The 21,656-nt window shown below is 34.4% G+C and overlaps 3 protein-coding genes across 3 annotated transcripts; 2 read left to right on the forward strand and 1 right to left on the reverse strand.

Moving 5' to 3' along the window:
• Positions 1 to 753: 753 nt before the first annotated feature.
• On the forward strand, positions 754 to 4,773 carry LOC147298360 (uncharacterized). The gene is made up of 4 exons (XM_086234331.1): positions 754 to 1,372; positions 2,553 to 3,008; positions 3,319 to 3,637; positions 4,383 to 4,773. The coding sequence occupies exons 1-4, from the start codon at positions 959 to 961 to the stop codon at positions 4,517 to 4,519; spliced, it is 1,326 nt and encodes a 441-aa protein (XP_086090457.1). The 5' UTR covers positions 754 to 958; the 3' UTR covers positions 4,520 to 4,773.
• Positions 4,774 to 5,712: 939 nt separating this feature from the next.
• On the forward strand, positions 5,713 to 11,426 carry EHD1 (EPS15 homology domain 1). The gene is made up of 16 exons (XM_086240210.1): positions 5,713 to 5,964; positions 6,136 to 6,215; positions 6,688 to 6,756; positions 6,850 to 6,907; positions 7,088 to 7,143; positions 7,239 to 7,281; positions 7,366 to 7,427; positions 8,076 to 8,189; positions 8,382 to 8,484; positions 8,603 to 8,652; positions 9,567 to 9,695; positions 9,778 to 10,029; positions 10,155 to 10,234; positions 10,420 to 10,546; positions 10,770 to 10,913; positions 10,989 to 11,426. Exons 1-16 carry the CDS (start codon positions 5,880 to 5,882, stop codon positions 11,172 to 11,174), a joined length of 1,638 nt encoding a protein of 545 aa, XP_086096336.1. The 5' UTR covers positions 5,713 to 5,879; the 3' UTR covers positions 11,175 to 11,426.
• A 3,127-nt stretch (positions 11,427 to 14,553) lies between these two features.
• On the reverse strand, positions 14,554 to 15,569 carry LOC147298362 ((-)-alpha-pinene synthase-like). Its single transcript, XM_086250196.1, is given in 4 exon segments — positions 14,554 to 14,847; positions 15,031 to 15,279; positions 15,407 to 15,475; positions 15,477 to 15,569. Coding segments are annotated over 4 exon segments (705 nt in total).
• Positions 15,570 to 21,656: the final 6,087 nt, after the last annotated feature.

A 21,656-nucleotide genomic window follows, 5' to 3' on the forward strand; every position in this document is an offset into this window, starting at 1 on the left:
TTTTTGAAAATGGGATCAACTTAAGGCCCAACATGGTCTAATACAGCATGAAGGCCCACCATGACCCAATGAATACAATTTTGGATTTGCATTTAATTTGGGTGATGTATGTTGATCCAATTTTTTCATTAACTTTCACCGTTTGGAATTTCAAGTCTTTAGTATTCTCTATTTTCTTTTATTTCTTGTAAGTAATGTTCTACTATTGTTGAAAACTTACAGGAAAAGCAAATGAAAGATGTTTTTGGTTATCATTAGTCAATTAATTAGCTATTACAATAGGAGCATTAATAAAAGATTATGACTTAACAACATTAATAATTCAAGGTTAAAAAGCAGACGAGTGACTGTATAATTAACAAATTTGAAATCACTGAGATCATATTGAATGACCTATAATTCTCTTGAGAAATTTTGAAGAATAAATACGATTGTTTTCATTTGACCGATTATTCTTTACCTTTAGCAAAAAACACTTCTTTTTAGACTTTTTAGTGTTCTATGAATAAGGAAATTATAGCACAAAGAAAAAAAGAAAAGAAAATTACTATAATTGATTGTGATGAAATAGACTCGAAAATTGGCCTAATTGGGCCAGTTTGGTATAGTCCGGTATATAATATTCACCGCTATCTCATATCAAACAGTGTGAGAGGTCAGAAAAAGGATGACCGCTGGATATGCATACCAAATCTCGTAGTCATTGCTTTGAACGATGAAGATCAAAAGGCAAGCAAGTTAATAAGATTCTGGAATCTAAAATCGACCGAAACATTCCTCACTCAGATTCAGCAATCAAATTGCTTCCTCCACATTTCTCTGCAACTCTTTCTATTTTTAACTCAAACCAAAAACACTCCCAAAACCAACAACAACATCATGTTCTTCTTCTTCTTCTTCTTCTTCCCAAACTCTCCCGAAAATCCAACCCCAACAGAAACACCGATCGAACCCCACCATGGGAGACGATGGCAGCGAGGCCTTGATAAAACGCAACAACGACAACAACAAGCTAGGACGCTGCGTTTCGCACGGACAGGACGAGTTGAAGAGCTTCCGATCGTACGTTCGGTGGATGTGCGTGGACCAATCGGACGCCTGGAGAGCGTGCCTGTCTTGGTCCATGTTCGTTCTCTTTACGATTGTTGTGCCAGTCATATCCCATTTCGTCTTTACCTGCGCCACGTGTGATGGCAAGCACAAGAGGCCGTACGACACCGTTGTGCAGTTGTCGCTCAGCAGCGTCGCCACGGTGTCGTTTCTGTGCCTCTCGTGGTTCGTCCGGAAGTTTGGGCTCCGGAGGTTCTTGTTCTTCGATAAGCTTTATGTTGAGAGCGTGACAGTCAGGAAAGGTTACACACAACAGCTCAATGTGAGTTTAAATTAATCTTTTGATTTGATTTTAGTTCTGTTTGATCAATTATGGATTTATTTTTAATGGGTATTTTGTGAAATTTTGTTTAGAATGATAACTTCAAAGATCATTGGAAATGTGAATTGAATTGGATGGTTTTAAGATATTGAATATGTGGATGGATTTTTCATTTTCATTATGAAAAGTATAAAGTTGAATTATGATGCAGAACTCCAGAAAATTTCACCCATAATAATCAAGCAACAAATTCAGACTTGTTGCGTTTGAACAAAGTGTAAGCCTGCAATAAATAAAAGGAAAAGTTCCCATATGGATTTTTAAGCATTGGGTCTAGTGATTAGCATGATATGACTTTTGGGGTCTAGTAGTTGCTTAACACAAAATTCATCATACCCAACATCTTATTTACCACACCAGTAGAAAAATCCAGGCACCAAACTCTCATGTTAGTAATGTGATTGACAGGCACCTGGTGTAGAATTTCTCTCGATAAATATCTGAATCAATGAATGAATACACCGATGTATTTAAATGTGATCATTCAAAATATGTATGTGTAGTTTGGATTCGATCTCAAAGTGTAAATTCTTGATCCCATGCTAAGTTGTTTGGACAAGTCTTTCACGAAGAGCTTTGGTTTTAAAACTATAAGCACATTAGAGAAACCCAAATTCTTAGTAACAGCACATATAGGAGCACCAAACTCATTTACAACAAGTAGTTATATTTGGACAAGAACTTATATGGTAGGTTGTAATTGAAGAGTTAAGTAGTTAACTGTGACAAAGGAATGTCATTGCCTCGTAGGCTGGAAGAAATCTAACATAATTGTCCAGATTATTGGACATTTGAAGGAAAATTATTATTCATAAGAGCTAGTTAACATTATAAAAACTACTAGAAGCATTACACATTACACATGTGTAGCATGTGTTCCAATAGGGTGAGAAAAAAGTAGAATGTGCGAGATATAGAAAGTGAGTGAGTATAAAATTATCATAATATTATTAGATGTGGGTGACCCATTGTATACAACGAATGTAGCTAGATAGTTAAAAAAATAGAAACTTCGCTTGTGGAAACACATTAAATCTACTATTACAATGAATTTTAAAACGATATCTGGGTTTTTATTCATATTCCTGAGTCTAATGTAGTTATCTTTATTTTCTTGTAGAGATCATTGAAGATTCTCTCCATCTTTGTCTCACCATGCTTTGTTGCCGAGAGTGTATATAAGATATGGTGGTATGCATCTGGAGTCTCTCAAATGCCTTTCCTGGGCAATGTTTACATGAGCTACACAGTAGCATGCATACTGGAGCTGTGCTCGTGGCTCTACCGTACGACTGTGTTTTTCCTCATGTGTGTTCTGTTCCGTCTGATCTGCTACCTCCAGATCCTACGGCTACAAGACTTTGCCACAGTGTTCCAAGTGGAGTCTGATGTGGGGTCAGTGTTGTCGGAGCACCTTAGGATCCGGAGGCACCTGAGGATCATAAGCCACAGGTTCCGTGGATTCATATTGTGGTCGTTGATTTTGGTCACAGGGAGCCAATTTGCTTTGTTGCTCATCACCACCAGGTCTAGTGCCACTACTGATCGTCAAATTTTTAGAGCTGGAGAACTTGCGGTATGCCTTCTTTCCCATTTGCCACTTCTTAGATTAAGCAAAATTGACTCTTGTGAAAATGATAAACAATGATTTCTTCTAGAATTTAGGTTTCTTTTTGTTTGAGAATCCAAGCATGCCTTGTTTTTTCCATTGATTTGGATCGAGCTAGATAAATTATACTAAAAAAGAAACCCTTTAACACCATCTAAATGTTTAACCCAATATTCTTTGAGGTATAATTCTACCCCTCTATACAAAAGATATGAAATTTTCTCTATTATTTTCCTAAAATCAAGCTTTAAGTAATGATGACTCATTTTTGGTACAGCTATGCTCCATAACATTAGTCACTGGGGTCCTCATTTTACTGCGCAGTGCAACTAAAATCACACACAAAGCTCAAGCAGTTACATGTCTTGCTACTAAGTGGCATGTTTGTGCCACAATAGAATCATTTGATGCAGTCAATGGTGATTCTCCAACGATTCTGACCGCTGGCAATAGCCGAGTGTTTCCTGCTGGTACCGACGGTGGAGAATCAGACGACTCTGATTTGGCTAGTGATGAAGATGATGATTTGGAGAACACCAAGCTGGTACCATCATATGCATTTACTACCATCTCTTTCCAAAAAAGACAAGCTCTAGGTAAGTCAACCACTCTTATTAATTAATTTGGAGGAACAATGTTTGACCACTGATATGTAAGAAGTCATTCCCTCTTTAACCAATCACAATTTGCATATGTTGATGACTTATATATAATGAGGAATTGCTCGTTAAGAAAAAAAAAGTATTAAATTTTGGATTTTTCTTAGAATAACTTAGGATTTACTCTTAAGGATTAGTAATCACCTCTGAAACTATACTAAACCCTACTAGAGTAAAGTAACCCTCCAATTGTAACTTGGTAAGAATAACATCCATGTCACTCTCCTCAATCATACTGATCTATTCTAACCCAATAATTTTTACTACACCTTAAATTATAAACACAACAAAACATTTATTCATAAACAAATTTAAAAAATTGAAAAAAAAAGAAAAGAAAAAGAGGATGAATTTGACTGGTCAGATTGCGTCATTTTGGCACATGGGGCATCCAACTAAAGAGAAATTTTCTCCAGGTTTATGACTGAAAACTGTAATTTTTTTGGGGATTTTTGCAAATTCATTGATGATAAAATAACAATAATAATTAATTGGGTCTTAAAGTACAATCTTACTGTAATTACTATTTGGTCATTAGTAATCAACTCTTAATTGGGCTCATTTCATATACATGATAAGCAACCAAATACTCTTAGTTGGTTATTAGCAATGAACTCTTAATTACGCTTTACTTTTTGTACTACTTAATTAGTTTGATGATATTTAATATTGCTTGTTGCAGTGACATATTTTGAGAATAATAGAGCTGGTATTACCATTTATGGGTTTATACTGGACAGAACTACACTCTACACCTTATTTATGCTTGAGTTTTCATTGATTCTCTGGTTGCTGGGGAAGACCGTTGGAATTTCTTAAGTAAATAATACTATCTATATCAAGTTTTGGATTGTTTTCTTGGGTCTGCATTTTGCCGGTGTCCATATTGAGAGAGAGTTTTGGAGGCTGCACTAAGGGAATGTATACATACCGATCCAAATTTTTCATTATTTTCCACTGTATAGATTTTTCCCCTACGTGGTGATTCTGTGTTTCTTTTATTTCTTGTAATTATAATTGTAGTGTTGTAATATTCACCAAAACTTTAGTGAAAAATAAGCAAGTCAGGGTTGAAATTGTAGCTTCTTTTCATCAATTCCCACATGCTTTTTTGGTATAACAATAGATTTAGTACTGACTCAAATGAGTATTTTTAGTTTTGTTGATGGTATTTATATCAAATTAAATAACATAATAAGTAACATCTAAAATACAAGTGTAACCAAAATAATATATATTTATATATGCACCATTTACTAAAGAAAATTTGTCTATACTTAACAATTGGTTTTGACAAAAAAACTTCAATACAATCGCTTAAAAAGTTGATGATTGATGGATAACACTGGTAATTGTCATAACACCAAAATCTCCTTATCGCTAATAAGATAATTTGTTTGGTCAACTTAACCAATAATTTTTTTTTTCTTATTCTCGTAAAACTAAACTAATAAGGAGAATTAATAATGCTCACCAAATCATCAAGCAGAGGGGGAAATCAAATCTAAGACAGAGCAATGTCAAAGGCCCCCTCCCTCTCATCATCTCTTCCGCTTCCTTTTTATAAAATATGAAATCGACGAATTAGTTATCCTTTCCTAAAAATACATGACTATTACAACTCCCTTAATCTATTAGATAATTTAGATTATGTTACCTAATTAATAACCCAAATAAATTGTCAAATTCTGTGTATTCCTATCAATTTGTAGGTATTTTCAGTTAGAAAAGGGAAAAAATGCGCGAGACTTTGATGTAATGACCATCAACAAGACGTGTGCTAGGTTGGATGTTACACGTTATTGACACCAACCAGTTGCCATTTCCCTCCATTCATTTCACGCGCCAGTAAAATTATAGTTACAACTTATACAGCTACGAAAAGAACAAATACGTCGTCGTCTTGAGGCTTGACTTCCTAGAGACCAAATTAAAGTAAACGTCCCGTCATGCGAAGTTGCCAACTCGACGAAGCCGACGTCGTATTAATAAGATTATGATTTAACCCCCATGTGTCCGTCACTTTCCCTCGGTACGAAGGGACTCTCGCCCCAAAAATACCCCCTGGAAATTGAAAGAGAAACAAACAACGCAGGCCCTCCCAAACCGTTTCTCTTTTCAAAAATTAAAACCAAAATTTAAAAACTCAGTTCCAAATCCGATCTCTACTACTACGATTATGGAAATTTCTTCAGTTCCAATCAGTTCCTGCTCCAAGGACCACCAGAAAATCTACCAGGACTGGTTTCACGTCGCTGATTCAGGTGAATACATTCTACTGTTGCACACACATTTACATTTTATTCACATTATTCACCATCAACTTACTGTTTTCTTATTCTTTGTTTGCTTCCCGAGAAATTGAGGGAAAGTAGATGTGAGAGAGTCTTTGAATTTGGTTTTTTTCTTTTTTTCTTTCCTGTGGTTTTGTTCAGATGGTGATGGCCGCATTACGGGGAATGATGCTACCAAGTTCTTTGCCATGTCCAATCTGTCTCGGCAGCATCTCAAGCAGGTTATTTTTCGTTACCCTTTGCTTTTGCTACAGTCCTGTGTTTTTTTTTTTTGGTGCTTCATTCAGTACTATTCATGTTAGCTGGAGAAATACATTATCTTGTTCTTTTGTTAAAATGCATTGGATTAAGTTGTTTTTTTTAGTAGGATTATGAGTTTCTGTTTCATTTTAGTAATGCGGATTTTTGTTACTTTTAATACGCAAGTAAAGCAATTGAAGTTGACCTCAAGTTTTTCTTATTGGATTACCTTTGCTAGATTCAAGCTAAAGACATGATCTTTACAGACTCTACCAAACATTACATTTGTTAAGGAGTGCAAAACCCTCCCTCTTTTTTTTTTTTTTGGGGGTTCAAATTTGTTACTTCGATGTTGGGTTTATGTGTCAAAGATCATTTTCATTCGCTGTTGCAGAGGCTTCCATTTCTTCTTCATACAAGTGTTTTCTTATTAAGTGCTTTCCTTTTCCTAAGGTGTGGGCGATTGCCGATTCAAAGAGGCAGGGATATCTTGGTTTCAATGAGTTCATTGCTGCTATGCAGGTTTTTTACTTCAATTGTTATTCTTATTTCCTGGATATTAAATATCCTATATTTTGATTTATAGGAATTTGACATGCTCCTTTTCATTTGTAGCTAGTTTCTCTTGCACAAGCTGGACATGAGATTACAAGTGATTTATTGAAAAGCAATGGTGGGTTGCTTTTTTTATTTTATAGCTTTGCTTTGATATGCATGCTTGATTGCTTGGAGTGGTAGAGCCTCATGTTTATGTTGACAACTTGTAGTGTCTGTTTGTCCAAAAGTGTGTGTACTGTCTCTCTTTTGCTTGGTATGATTAACTTAAACTTTGAAATGTTTTCCTGTATTTTAGTTGACTTGGAAAATCTGAAACCTCCTGTTATGGAGGGTTTGGATGCGTTATTAGTGGTATGTATGCTATTTGTACATTTCTTATTCTTTATACTCTTATCTTCAGTTTATTTATTTTTATTAAATTGATTGCTTTTACTTACTTTATTCAGAAGAAAAAGCATTCGCACAAGACTAATGAGAATGAAGTAAATGGTAAGGAGTTTCCCAATGTAACTATGAGATGTGTACTGTTACTTTTGGTTTTGACCATGCCTTTACTAATAAGAAGTGATGCAGGTAATCCTGTGGTGGAACAATCACCTTCAGCGCTTTGGTTTTCTTCAAAATCTACAAAAAAGGTTATTTTTGTTTCTTATTTTTGGAAGCAATCACTCTTCCGTTCTTATAAAAAAAATGAACATTTTTGCACCTAAACTTTTTTTCTATTATGTGCCAATGCGAATTTTCTTAATTTTACCAACGAGGTTATTTTTTCATAATTCCTGGGAAATCCTGATACTATTGTTTACCATGCATTATTCTCACTTGGAATGCTAGTCTCTCTGAGTTATTATACTTCAAGTTGATTACAAAAATACTTATGCTTTGATCATGATAGGTTTTTCAATGGACATGCAAAATCTTTGAGTCAATTACACTTTATGTTCGCAACAATTACTAGAAGAGGTTATAGTACGTAGTGAAAAAGAAAAGGAAAGGAGAAGCTTACAGGGTTCATTTTTAGGAGTGTTTTTTAATTTGACTTATGCTTAATATAATTTTCCCTGAAAAGAATACTGCTAATATTATCACATTTTGAACAAGCAGAACATATTTGAAGAGTATTCTTCTGGTGGCAGACTTAATGCTAAATTTTCTTGTGCATAGGATTGCAATTTTTAATGTTGTTGTAATGCAGTTTGGTGATCTCACTATAAATCACATTGCCTGATAGACATGTGTTGTGTGCTGTAACACCTTACCAAAATTCTTTGGCATATTTTTAGGTGCCACTTTCTTCTGTAACTTCAATTGTTGATGGGTTGAAGAGACTTTATGTTCAGAAGCTGAAGCCATTAGAAGTTACTTACCGGTTTAATGATTTTGTATCCCCATTACTGGTGAGTCAGCAGTTTGCTTTGCTTTTAATTCTCTCATCAGATGCCCAGTTACTCTTAATTTAGTTTCATGTTTTGTCAGTTCTACTCAAACTTTTATCCAGTAGTAGTATTCATCTCATACTATATATCATAGATTGTGGTATACTGTAGCTATCAGTTGATGTTTTAAAGTTAATTTGTTGTATTTTGCAGACTAATAGTGATTTTGATGCCAAACCCATGGTTATGCTTTTGGGTCAATACTCCACTGGGAAAACAACATTCATTAAACATTTGCTCAAAAGTAGTTATCCAGGCAAGTTATTCTGTGTGCAAGTGTGTGTTTGTGTAATTGTTTGTGCTTGTGTCTTGCGTAGAAAGTTTCTTGATCTATTTCACCTCTTATATCATGTCACTTGTCTCACTTCTGACAGGAGCTCACATTGGTCCTGAGCCTACAACCGATAGATTCGTTGTTGTTATGGTAATCACAATATGATCTCCTTTTATGTCATCATTAATACAGTCTAAAATTACTTAGCAATGAAAAGTTAAACTAAATGTTTTATATGGTTGCATGCAAGTTGAAAGCCATCTAATTATAAGCTTTATAGAGACTAAGATATTGTTAGAAGCTAAACTTCTACTTTCATTACTTCTCTAATTCTTCTTTTTGTTATTAATAAATTAATTATACTTGGAACCGGCTAAGGAGAAAGCCCTGGACCAACTTATGCCCACACACAGATTGTTCTTTTCTAGGAACCTTTTGTATAGCAAAATATCTAGGAGAAATCTTCTGACCGTGTAGCTTTCTAATGGAATTGCTTGTTTGAGATTGCAGATTTCTTGTACATTAATATGTGATACATTTATCAACAAATCTCTGCCTTTGAGTTCGTAGTTAATTGATTAGAATTTTAAGATATTTTGACACACTCATGGTATATTCTATCTACCATATCATTGATATCTCCTATCTCCAATATCAGATTTTTAACAATTTTCTAATACATCTTCCACTATATGAAGGACTCTCTAGATAGGATTAGAATTTTTTTGCGCTGGTTTGCTATTCTGTAAGCTATTTTGTCAATACTATCCTTGTTAACTGTTTTTATTGGTTCTGTTTCATTTGAAATATTTATCTGTCAACCAGTGTTTGCTCTTTACAATGCAGTTTTAGCATACACTTTGGTTTCCTCACTTTATATCTTCTATTTCTTAAGAAATTTGTTGTTTGTTGTAGTGCTAGAATATATGTGTGTATATATATATATATTCAGTTGCCGTTTGTAGCGATTAATTTGTTTCTGAATTCCAGCTGCAATATGTTTCTCTTTTTGTTTATCTTTCTGAAAGTAGTATTGTATACTAGCTAATTTTGCTTCCATGCAGTCTGGAGCTGATGAAAGAAGTGTTCCTGGGAATACTATTGCTGTCCAAGCTGACATGCCATTTAGTGGTCTCACAACTTTTGGAACAGCATTCTTGTCAAAGTTTGAGTGTTCTCAAATGCGACATCCTGTGAGTTATCTTTTCATAATTACTAGGAATCCAAATTGCCCTTTGAAACACCCAAAGCTTACTCTCTTTTTTATATCTAAAGTTATTAGAGCACATCACGTTTGTGGATACTCCTGGCGTTTTATCTGGAGAGAAGCAACGGACGCAACGAGCCTACGATTTTACTGGGGTAACTTCTTGGTTTGCTGCAAAGTGCGACCTCATTCTACTTTTGTTTGATCCTCACAAACTGGATGTTAGTGATGAATTCAAGCGTGTGATTTCATCTTTGCGTGGTCATGATGATAAAATTCGGGTTGTTTTGAACAAGGCAGATCAAATTGATACCCAACAAGTAAGGATTGCAAGACATGGTTATCTCTTGACTATATTTTCCTCCACATATTTATATAGGCATTTAATTAGGTATGGAAGACATTGGATTTTGTGATCAAATAATTCTTTATTCTTGGTATGCAGTTGATGAGGGTTTATGGAGCATTGATGTGGTCACTCGGGAAGGTTCTTAATACTCCTGAGGTCATGCGAGTTTATATTGGGTAACCTCTCCTTCTTTGTATGTTCATTTGAGTTTTGGTGAACTCAGTTTGGTCAAGTCTAAAGTAACATTATATAGGCCACAAATATAAGGAATTCTATGGTTTCAAATTATCTTGGTATATATTCCAATGTTTCCTAGTAAATAAGTTTGTTTTTTCCATGAAAACTAATTTCTCTTTTGCAGGTCATTCAATGACAAACCTGTAAATGAGGCTGCTACTGGTCCAGTTGGGAAAGAACTCTTTGAAAAGGAACAGGAGGATCTTCTTTCTGATTTGAAGGATATTCCAAAGAAGTCTTGTGATCGCCGAGTGAGTTTGTTATATTTACTTATCATGCATTTTCTTTGCCAAGCTGCACTTAGGTTAATTTATTTGCAAACTATAAATAAGCTTTATGTAAAGGTGCTAATTTATAGCTGTAACTTAGATCAATGAAATGTCAACTAATTTGAGCCTGTTTTCATTTCTTTTTAGCAATTGAATATTTCTTGAAGATGTCTATTGAAGGGAATTTTATGACATCTATTTTCAGATCAATGAATTTGTTAAGCGCGCAAGAGCTGCCAAGATACATGCATATATAATTGGTCATTTAAAAAAGGAGATGCCTGCTATGATAGGCAAAGCTAAGACTCAACAGAGACTTATTGATAATCTGGCAGATGAATTTAGCAAGGTATCATTCACTCCTTTCCCTGCTTATGTGCACTCGATACTCTGCATGCATGCTGACACTTGACTTACTAAACAGGTCCAGAGGGAGTTCCATCTACCACCTGGAGATTTCCCGAACGTTGAGGAATTCAGGGAAACCTTGAGGGGTTACAGCATCGACAAATTCGAGAAGTTGAAGCCTAAAATGATAGAAGCTGTTGATGACATGCTGGGATATGATATCCCACAACTGTTGAAAAACTTCAGAAACCCGTATGACTAATGGGTGTCAAACATAGAAGTGACTAAGAGGTGCGGTGACCCATGCAAACTTTTGAGAGAAAAAAAAATCAATTCACATTGTATGTTAATATGTTCAGCATATGCGTCACGTGTAAAAACATTTTGTCATAAATTAAATCAAATACCACCGAACTTGAATGTCACAACATATTTGATTACTTGATATGGGTTTGTATTTAATTGATTAAGATTACTTTTGTTTATTGATAAGAGTGAGTATGTTTGATCCCAATTACTTGTATCTTGATTGTTGAGACAATTTCTTTTATGTTATTGTGTTGAATTCAAATTAATGTCACAATCTCAAATATGTTTTACCAACCAAAATAAGCTTCGAGTAAGTGAATTGTACAACCCTAAAAGCGTACATTCAATTGTGTTTCAAACTTAAATTACATAAAATTAGACCATGCGAAAAAGAAAAATTGTTCTAATCTACTCAACTAAATTATGTCACACATTCTAAAAAATCCAAATTTTAAACCTAATTGTCTCAACATCCATAATTCAGATTAAATTCATAAAATAGACAATAATAAAATCAGAAATTTCCTAATTATAAAACTTGAAAGCACAAATTCAATATATAAGAAAAATCAATCGTAAACTTGAACACCCTAAGGGACCACGACCAATTTGAAGACTTTTACCAATTACTCAACGCGTCAAGAGCATATCATCCCTTGAATCATAATAAATTACTAGTAAGATTACTCATTACGTAAACTAGAAAATTTCGAGCATTTTTACAACACTTATCATATTTCAAATAGGGAACATACTTCCATCAAATAGCCTTAATAACAGACATTCTTTTTGTTGTAAGAACCGGACCTCCTCAAACCCCAAGTTACTAGTTTAAAGACCTCTTAACCTAAATACTAATGTACAACCAACCTATGAACAATTAAACATCAATTAAAAAAATATCAAGTATACAATTAATTCAACGGGTTATTACACAGAGTCAAAGACAATTGGTTATGATGTTTAGTGCAACAAAAGTGTAAAGCCTAATATTCCAACAATAAATTTTTAACATACTCATAATAAATAAACTCTAATTGCAGATATGTTCTGAATACGCAAAACCTTATGAATATGTTTTGAGGGTGTGGTTTCATTCATTCAAAGAATGTGGCATACCATTCATGCTAATTAAATGAGAATTTAATATATGTATAATATACACAATTTGGCAATTTCATACTATTTTCTTAAAATTAAAAATAGTTCTTTTTTTTTTTTTTTTCAAAATTAACTTTTAGATACTAATGAGAGTAGGAGAACGTTTTGAGATATTGGTGAAAACTAAAATGATAGTGTTTACACCCTAATTTGGTCCTAGGCCGATATCATGGCCAAGCCCATAGTTTTGTTGGTAAAACCCAATCGTTGGTCAAGCCCAAGCTTTTATGCGAGCAAGCCTATCCAGTCAAGGCTCAAATCGAAAAGAAAAGTTAGGAGAAATCCAGTTCTGCCGGGAGTTCTAGGTAGACTAGGAGTTCTGCATAAAGCAGGATGTGGATGGCTTGGGCGCAAAGAAAGGAAAGAATCCAAATTCAACAAGGAAGAAGATTTCTAACCCTAGAGGACTGATCACTATATAAAGGAGCAACAATACTCAAAAAGCTCTCTCAACACATCTAACAAAAATCAAGCACAAACTTTTCAACAACTCAAGTTCCAGAATTCTCAAAGATTTCAACGTTTCTTTTGGTTTCTCCAGACCTAGTTCTTATTCTTAGCTCTGCTAAGGCTTTGTCTTTCTTAGTGTTGATTTCTTTTTTATTGTTGTTTCTCCCTGCTTAGTTATTGATCGTTTATGAATTTTATCATAAGAACTCGCATTGTTACTCAATTTAAAGATAATCAAATTATTCATACTTTCTTCATTAAAATTCGTTATTTTGCAATTCACCGAATCACACAAGCTACGAACGTTCGTACTTACGAATTTGAGCAAAGAGTCATTGAAGCCAACGATAATTAAAAGTCCTTGAGGATCATGGCAATTAGGACTTTCGGCGAGTTCTTGTTCCTTTCTCGCTTACAATTGTTTGGTTAAAAGACAGGATTTCGACTCAAATTAATCGAATTCACATCTTTTCTATTACAGCTATCTAGCCGAGAATAGTGGCACGCCCAAAACATCAACTAGGACTGTAGTGTTCTTGCTAGGATTTCGGCTAGGCTTGCCGTGAATTTTAGAGGTAATAGATAGAAAGCTAATATCTCATTTTGGCCGAAGTCTCATTCTCAAGCCGAGCCAAAGTGCTAGTGTGCAAGCCGCGCTAAGAGAAAAGCCGCAAAGCAAGCATTGAGGACTACTTATAGGGCGGAGCGAAAGCTTCGCCATGGAAGAAGAAGCACAAGAAAACCATGCAAGAAAGCAAGAAATCATGAATCGAGTCTGACTAGCGATGGCGGCTCTCCGAGAACAGATTGAGGCTAGCCTGGCAACAACTCAAGAGGACGCAAAGCCAATTGATTGATCAAGTGAGATATGAGATAAAATAGGTATCTATATATATAACTATATAGTTATATAAAGAACATGGGATTAATGATTCGATCATTTGCTAGAATATTGACGTAGCGTAGGTGATGTATCACAATGAGCACAAACACAAACAAACCCTAGGCCTATTGATTCTCTGAATTAAGGATACTAAGAAAAGGGGCTCTATAACCTTGTTGACCTGGTAGGATACCAAGTTGATAGAAAGGTTTAAGAAAACTCTCAATTTTTATTCATCAAAATCTCCTAATACAATTCCCAAACATTGTTCAAATACCAACTAAACCATAGAAAGAGTAAACACACAAAATAAGAAAAGCAATAATTGGAAATTAAGAAATTTCCCAAAAATTCAGATATTGTATCTCTTTGTCCAAAACTGCTTGAACTTGTTATTAACAATATTTTACCAACTTGAATTTTGGGTCGATCTCATATAACCACTTAATAAAAAAATTGTGTCAATTTATTATATGAATTAAAAACTTTTACATGTGTGAGACCTTAGATAGATTACGTCACACTTTCAGTTAAAAATAAGCAGTATATACTATAAATACTATATTTCTCTTTATCTATTTATTTGTTTACAGTTATATTTTAGATCATCTTTATTGTTAAGGCAGATGATTACCAAGAAAACTAGTGAACAATATAAATTTAACATCTTATTTAAGGTTGAGCTTTGTCCAGCCCTAGCATATCTTACAAATTAAGAAATAGTACACAAAATAATTATTTGTAACAACCATTAGAAACCCCAACTGCACTGGGGTCTTCTTATTCAACAGGAGAATAAAAAGGCAATCCCACATACACAAATAGCTAGCTCATAGACTCATAGTGGCACTGGATCAATAAAATGTGAAGCAACACAATCTTTCATCACTTTTCCAACATGTGTGAAGACATCTTGCTCTTTGTAAAGTAGATCAACTACTCTTGTTAAATTGAGGACACGAATAAGGACAGGCATTGGCACAACAGTTGGTCTAAAGAACTCCTCATTTATATCCTTCCACGAATCCACAATTTGTTTTTTAAAAACATCAATGGCCTCTTCTTCTGAGACTTCATATTGCTTCATGTAGCAATCAATACTAGAAGCAACATGCCTTCTCTCTTTCTCAAACTGCATATATAAATAGAATTCAAAATATTTAGTTAGTACTATATATATTGTACTTAAAATTAACTCACATTTAAAATGTAGTTGATTATGAATGGCCAAAAAAAAAATTTAGTTGATTATGCATGCAAATTGAAAAAGAATATCATTTTGTATGAATGTAAGATTAATATCTTAGACGTATACCTTGTCCCCAGCCATGTCATTCATGAGCCTAAAAATGATATTGGAAGCTTTAAGGATTTTAGGGTCATTTAACAACCACTCAAATGTCTCCTTGGTTACAATATCTCCCATGCCAACTAAAGATGTAACTGAAAGCGTAGTGTTTCCAATAGAAGATGCTGCAACACGCATGTACTCCTCCATGCCTGGGGTGTATCCCTTGTGGAACCATTGGGCCTCAGCAAAGTAGAGTCGGGCTTGAGTTATCATCTATATATATAGCATATATATATATATTGAACCAGTGAAAAGTAATTAGTAATATTTGACACCATACACCAAAAACAAAATGTAATATTAAGCTATATATATGTGTGTGTGTGCATGTATTACATACAATTTCTTTTGCATACTGAACCCTGTATGTTCTTCCTTCTTTTATCATATCCTCCTCAACTTCATTTATATATAACATCCAAAAGTGTTCGATAAAAAATTTGCATATAATCTGGGAGTTCATTCATGCAATTGACGTCCCACCTGAAAATTGAATTATCCATATATATATATCCATTTCATTGAGGGATCTCTCAAATAATTTTATTTAAGGGATTTTTCATGAGGTCCTCTTCATATAGTATTTCAACGATCTGAACTGTCTGTTTTTAGGTATATATATTCAAAGATCGTCTTTGCAAAAAATTAGACAAATCGAAAACTATTACGCTATCAAAATTTAATCAAATAAATAGACGAACATAATATTTTCGATAAACACTTGAAATGGTGATCGTTTAATTAACAGTCAAATAGTTTCCGATTAATTTAATTATTGTGTTTTAATTTTTTTTTGTTTTTAAAAATAATTATTTCATTTTTTAAAGTTTATTTCATTTTTTATTATTTGTTTGTCCACGTGGCATTTTTTTAGTGTGCCACGTGGACAATTAACGGTTTCCCTGACGGAATAGTTGACGTAGGTACCTGGGTGTGCAAAATCAGTAATTGAGGTACCTACGAGCAACTTTTTTTTATTGGGGTACTCAAGTGAAATAGGGTGGTTAGTTAAGGTACTTTTGTGTAATTTGCCCATTTTTTTTTTTAGAGAAATTTGCATATTTATTACCCAGACTATAGGGAGTGTGTGCATTTATCATCCAAACACAATTATTTTACTAATTGTCATACAAACTTTGTTTCGTGTAGTAATGTCACACCTACTGTTGATTCCGTCTATTTTTCTGTTAAATTAAAGGGTGATTTCGTCAAATTATACATAAGACTTTTAAAAAACATTTTATATCAAAAAAATAATTTATAAACTAAATAAGAGAAATTAAAGATTTTTAAAATTAAAAGACGTACAACTAACAGACCTCCAGAGCGCCATCCACAATCTTCAAGAACAGACCTCCCTGTAACGACCTGCCTCAGACTACGAATCCCACCAAGCTAAAACAATGCACAGAACATTTGGTGCACCCGCCAACTCCTATTTCATTCACGTGGGACCACTACAAAAATAATATGAATTAGAGGCAAAAAAGATTCTCCCCGAATATTAATTGTAGGGGCGGATAAACGCCCCTATTGCAAGGGTTGCTAATAAATGTTAGGGGTGGATGTCACAATCTATCCGCCCCAAAGACTAATAGGGGTATATATTTTTCTAACGCTATTATTATTTTTTAAACATGTATTTCAAAACCCGGGGGCAAATATCTGACCCTACTTTATTCAAAAATTAATTAGGGGCAAATAGGAATTGTCCCTGATTAAATTTTAAATATTATATATGAGCGATTAGCGTCTGCCTATATTATTTTTAAAATCATTTAGAAAATGCATAATTTTTGTTGGAGGTGAAACAAATGTGATTTTTAACTATTTATTTGTTATGGCAAGATACATGCATTTACATTTATTTGTTAGATATACATAGATAAAAAGGCTTCTCGTAGAAAAAGAATTGATTGAATATAAAGTAAGAGTGTCAAAGAAACAAAATCATTCATTATTCTCATCAAATTACACCCAACATCGAGTTGTTCACAACAATAACAGCAGAGGCGTTTCTCTTATTCCGCCCCTAACTAAGCGCCGTTATAGCCTAATTTTCTAGTAGTGGACCCACCAACAGTTGCACAGGAAAACCATAGTCCTCAACCACGCCGCTTACCGATGTGGCATGAGGAGGAAATGAGACCTGCTCAACCATCACCAACAACCAAGGTATCAGTATAAATATATATATTAATTTCTATTTAATATTAATTTTATTTGAGTCTGAACCCGAATTCCTAGTTTTACCCCATCATTATGACAAAGGGGTTAGAGACAATTTAATTACTCATCTACTATCTTTGACTTTGTTAAGAATACGTACTGACTTGGACGTCGGAGTATCTTAGGACCTAACTCAAGTACTAGGGTCATTTATTTGTGATGTCAATTCTTGCTAGGGAGGCTTAATTAGGACCAAGGGCAGGCTAAACATAACTTCATCTCCAAACAATTAACCTTGTTTTTATGTATGTGTAAAATAAGTTGGTTTGTCATCCCATCTACCCTAGTGAATGATTAGCCTAATGGACTAGGCTTATAACCCTTCAACCAATCTAAGTCGATTCATTGCTTGCTTTAATTCACTTAAATAAAATCCATCAACATATTTTCTCTTTTTAATTTGGCTGCAAAACACACAAACGTACTCTCTTAAACCATGAACATCATTACACCTCACCTAGGGTTTATCCTATTCTCCAATTGATCAAGTAACCTAGGTTTTAGTCTTAGTTTGTGTTGGCCAATCAAAGCTAGCTAGGGTTTCTAAGTCAAACTTGTTGGTCCTTTGGTATTCCTTTGATCAACTTTTCTCATTCTAAACCTATTCCAAGTATGAAATCACACACATGCATAAGTGCCATGAACATGTGATCCGAGTAGGCCTAATGAAATTCTCAAACAACTCAATTGTTTCCCACAAGATAAATTGAGTATGCAAAATCAATTAACCAAAACATAAGTAAAACACATGATTATAATTGTAACAAGTGAATAAAAGGAAACAAATTTTCTATTAATCTAAGTATGTGAGTTAATTTCATGATTGTGGTTGCAAGAAAATGTAAATATTAGTTCTTGAACTAAAATCAATTTGGTAACATCAGGGATCGTAGTTTTGATGGCTAAGGGGTGGCGCCAACGGTCCTTTTGGGCTTGTCGTTGTCTGCGGTGTCGCTGCTGCTGGGTCGCAAGGTGGATTTGGGTTGCGGTGTCAGCGTTTTGGCGGCTGGATTGTGGTGGGTCCGTCGGCTCTTGCTCTCTTGTTGTTGGTCAATGGCAGCACTGCCTGCTGTTCACCGGCGTGTGTTGCCGGTGAAGTTGTTTTTTGTTTTTCTTCCAATAAATTGTTGTGTTTATTTGGTTGTTAGCTTTGGGCTGTTGTTGTAGGCCTCAAGCTGTTGCATGCAAGTTTATGTTCAGTTGTCCTAGGTTTGTTTTGTTGTCCCAGCTTGTCCTAGATTGTTATTTTGTGTTGGTTTTGGAGATGGAGGTTTTGCCCGTGAATGGGTCAGATGGTGCTTATGCCATGTTCGCGTTTGAACGAGAGAGGTTGTGCTTGTGAGTGGTATGCCCTTCCTCTTGGTTGCATTGTCTCCCGAGATTCAGAAATTTCAGAGCTGTCACGGGCTTGAGCTCCTTTCAAATGTATGTTTTGTTTGTTTGTTTTTGGATCTGTTCTCCAGACTTCAAGGGCAAGAAGTGGATTTGCATTCGATGGCAGTCTCGGTTTTCACCTGCTTGTTTTGGTATGTATTTTGTGCTGGAATGGTTTGTTGGTCTTGTAACCCCCTGTTTATCGTAATTAAAAACTCATTCAATCAACCAAAAAAAAAAAATCAAAAGATTTCGGGTGTTACAATAAGCATCTCTATTGGACTTGCCTTCATCGTTGAGAATTGTGAGGAGTGCTCGCCTATGGTATTTAATTTGTTTGAATAATAATAGGTATTTAATTTGTTTAAATAATAGTAGTGGGCCTGGGTCTCTAACGTTTCCTCTTCAATTTCAATCATGCTTTGTTCCTTATCAGGTCGTAGTTTTCCTTTTATTTTTGTTTTTTGGGTACAAGCAAGCTATAAAATTTCGTTTTTCAGAGGTGTGGAAATTTTAACAGGTATTCATCCAAATTTCGTAAAAATTTCGCCGAAATTTGTCAAAATTTTGGAAATTTCGCTCACCACTGCTCTGTTTTTTCCCTCTCTGTCCAAAGTCTAAACCCAGCAAAAATAGTTCAAATCCAGCCAAAATATACCCAGCAAAACACAGTTCATAATAAACCCAACCAACGGAGAGGGAGGGAGAACCAATCGCGGAGGAGAGGAGGAAGAGGAGACCCATCCAAAATAAAACCAGCCAACGGGGAGGGACGAAGAAGAGATCGGGGAGGAGAGGAGGGAGAGGAGACAGAGGAAGGAAGCAGGAGGAAGAGATGTGCGTGACTGGGTTGGGAGAGAGAAATGGGAGGGAAGAAGAGAGATGGGCTGGGAGAAGAAAAGAGATGGGCTGGGAGAAGAAGAGAGAGAAGAGACAGTCACGGGAAGGGAAGGAAAGAAAAAGAAAGGAAAAGAAAGAAAAGAAAGAGAAAAGAAAGGAAAGAAAAAAAAGAAAAGAGAAAAAAGAAAAAATAAGTTGGTAATCTTCAAGGAGTAAAATTTCGGTTTCGAGGAAATTTTCGATGGAAATTTCGATGGAAATTTTCGTGGAAATTTCGATTAAAATTTCGATTTCGATAAAATTAGACAAAAACGACGGAAATTGCTATAAAAATACGGAAATTTTGAATGAAACTTAACCATATGTTTATTGAACATATTATCTACTACATTTATAAAAAACATTGAAGAAACCAAATTATATAGTAGGTTTCATATGATATAAGGTAAATATAATGCGCACTAGACAAATACTGTTAAATAAAATTAGTATAATGAATAAATGAAATTAGTATATTATTTATACTCTATAATTTAGAGACTAAATCCTAATACTAAACCTTATATACTCTATATACCTTAATACTCTTTATACTCTATAATTTATAGACTAAACACTATATGCTCTATAATCTATACTCTATATTGTTTAGGATATGCTATAGGATATTAGTGTTTAGGCCCTTTAGGATATTTTTAATTATTTTTTATATATAAATATATTAGAGTTTAAAAACAACTAAACGAAACACCAAAATGGCCAAACGAAACCCGAAACCCGAAACTTTTTTTTTTTTTTCTTTCCAATTGCCCAAAGTCCCCAAATCTTAATCAACCCTAAACCTTTTTTTTTTTTCCTTTTCATTTGTTTTCCCAATTATTTGTTTTTATTTTATACTTAAAATTAAAGAAGGGCAATATCTTTTACCAAAAAAAAAAAAGGACAATATCACTCACATTGCTATATTAATAGTCAGGAGGAAGTTTATTGGGAACCATTATAGAAAAAAAAAACAATAAATATAAACAGAGGATTCAATCCCCCTAAAAAAAAAAAAAACTCCAACCCTCCAACAATAAACATGCCCAACCCATCTGCGTAATAAGTCACATTAATTAATATAAATAAGGACACATGGTTTTGAATTTCTCACTTCTCTTTCTAAGTTTCTATTTCTCATCTTTTTTCCCAAAAAGTCGAAATATAGCAGCCATAGATAAGGGTTGACCACATCTGTAATTGTGGCAACTATGTGACCATTCAATAATTATATATTTTTAATAAAGTTTATAAATATTTATAATGGTTAATTTAGAGCTTAATATTTATGCTTAAAGTCTAAAGACTATGTTGTAAATAGAACTCAAGTATTATCAAAAGTAAGTTGTAATTGGCATATAGTCACAATTGTGTAATTGTCATATACAATTGTTTTTTTTTTTTTAACGAAAAATGAGTGAGCCTTCAAATGAGCGTTTAATGGGTATCTGAACATTGGACAAGGCCCTAAACAAATTCCTTCCCTCCCCTTAATATATAAAACAAAAAAATTTGTGAATTAATATTGTATCCAAAAAAAAAAGTTGTTTTGAGTCTTGAGACTTGTACAAAAAATAATAGGATTGAAAATAATTTAATTGTCATATAAATATAATTAAATAAATTTAAAAACAACCATGTAAAGCAAACCCAACAAAAAAAATAACACATATGATGAATAAGGTTTTCTTTTTTTAATGTGTAAGGTTCGAGATAATGCACTAGCCCTACAAGGTGTATTGTCAAATTGTCAATAATAGCAAATATGTTATAGACTTATAGCCTTTTGACTTGTAAAAGTAACTCTGCAGTTTTACTTCCCCATTTCCCCATTCCTTCCTTTTTTTTCCGTAAAGCATGCTCTAGGCTCCAGCTCCCCCATTTGGCCATTCCCCATTTCCCCTTCTTTCCTTGTTTTTTTTTTCTTCTTTTCCTTTCTCTCCAGACTTCACCTAGACCACCCTTTTCTTCTTTTCCTTTCTCTCCACAAACTCCACCCCGTGCTTTTCTCTCTCTCTCTCTCTCTCTCTCTCGGCATCCCCATCACCAGCCCACCATCACCCTCATCTTGCCCCTGCCGCCGCCCTCCGCCGCCGAAACCCACCGAA

This window comes from Dryas octopetala, chromosome 1 (assembly GCF_963921425.1).
Source record: "Dryas octopetala chromosome 1, drDryOcto1.1, whole genome shotgun sequence".
In the NCBI taxonomy this organism is placed as follows: domain Eukaryota; kingdom Viridiplantae; phylum Streptophyta; class Magnoliopsida; order Rosales; family Rosaceae; genus Dryas; species Dryas octopetala.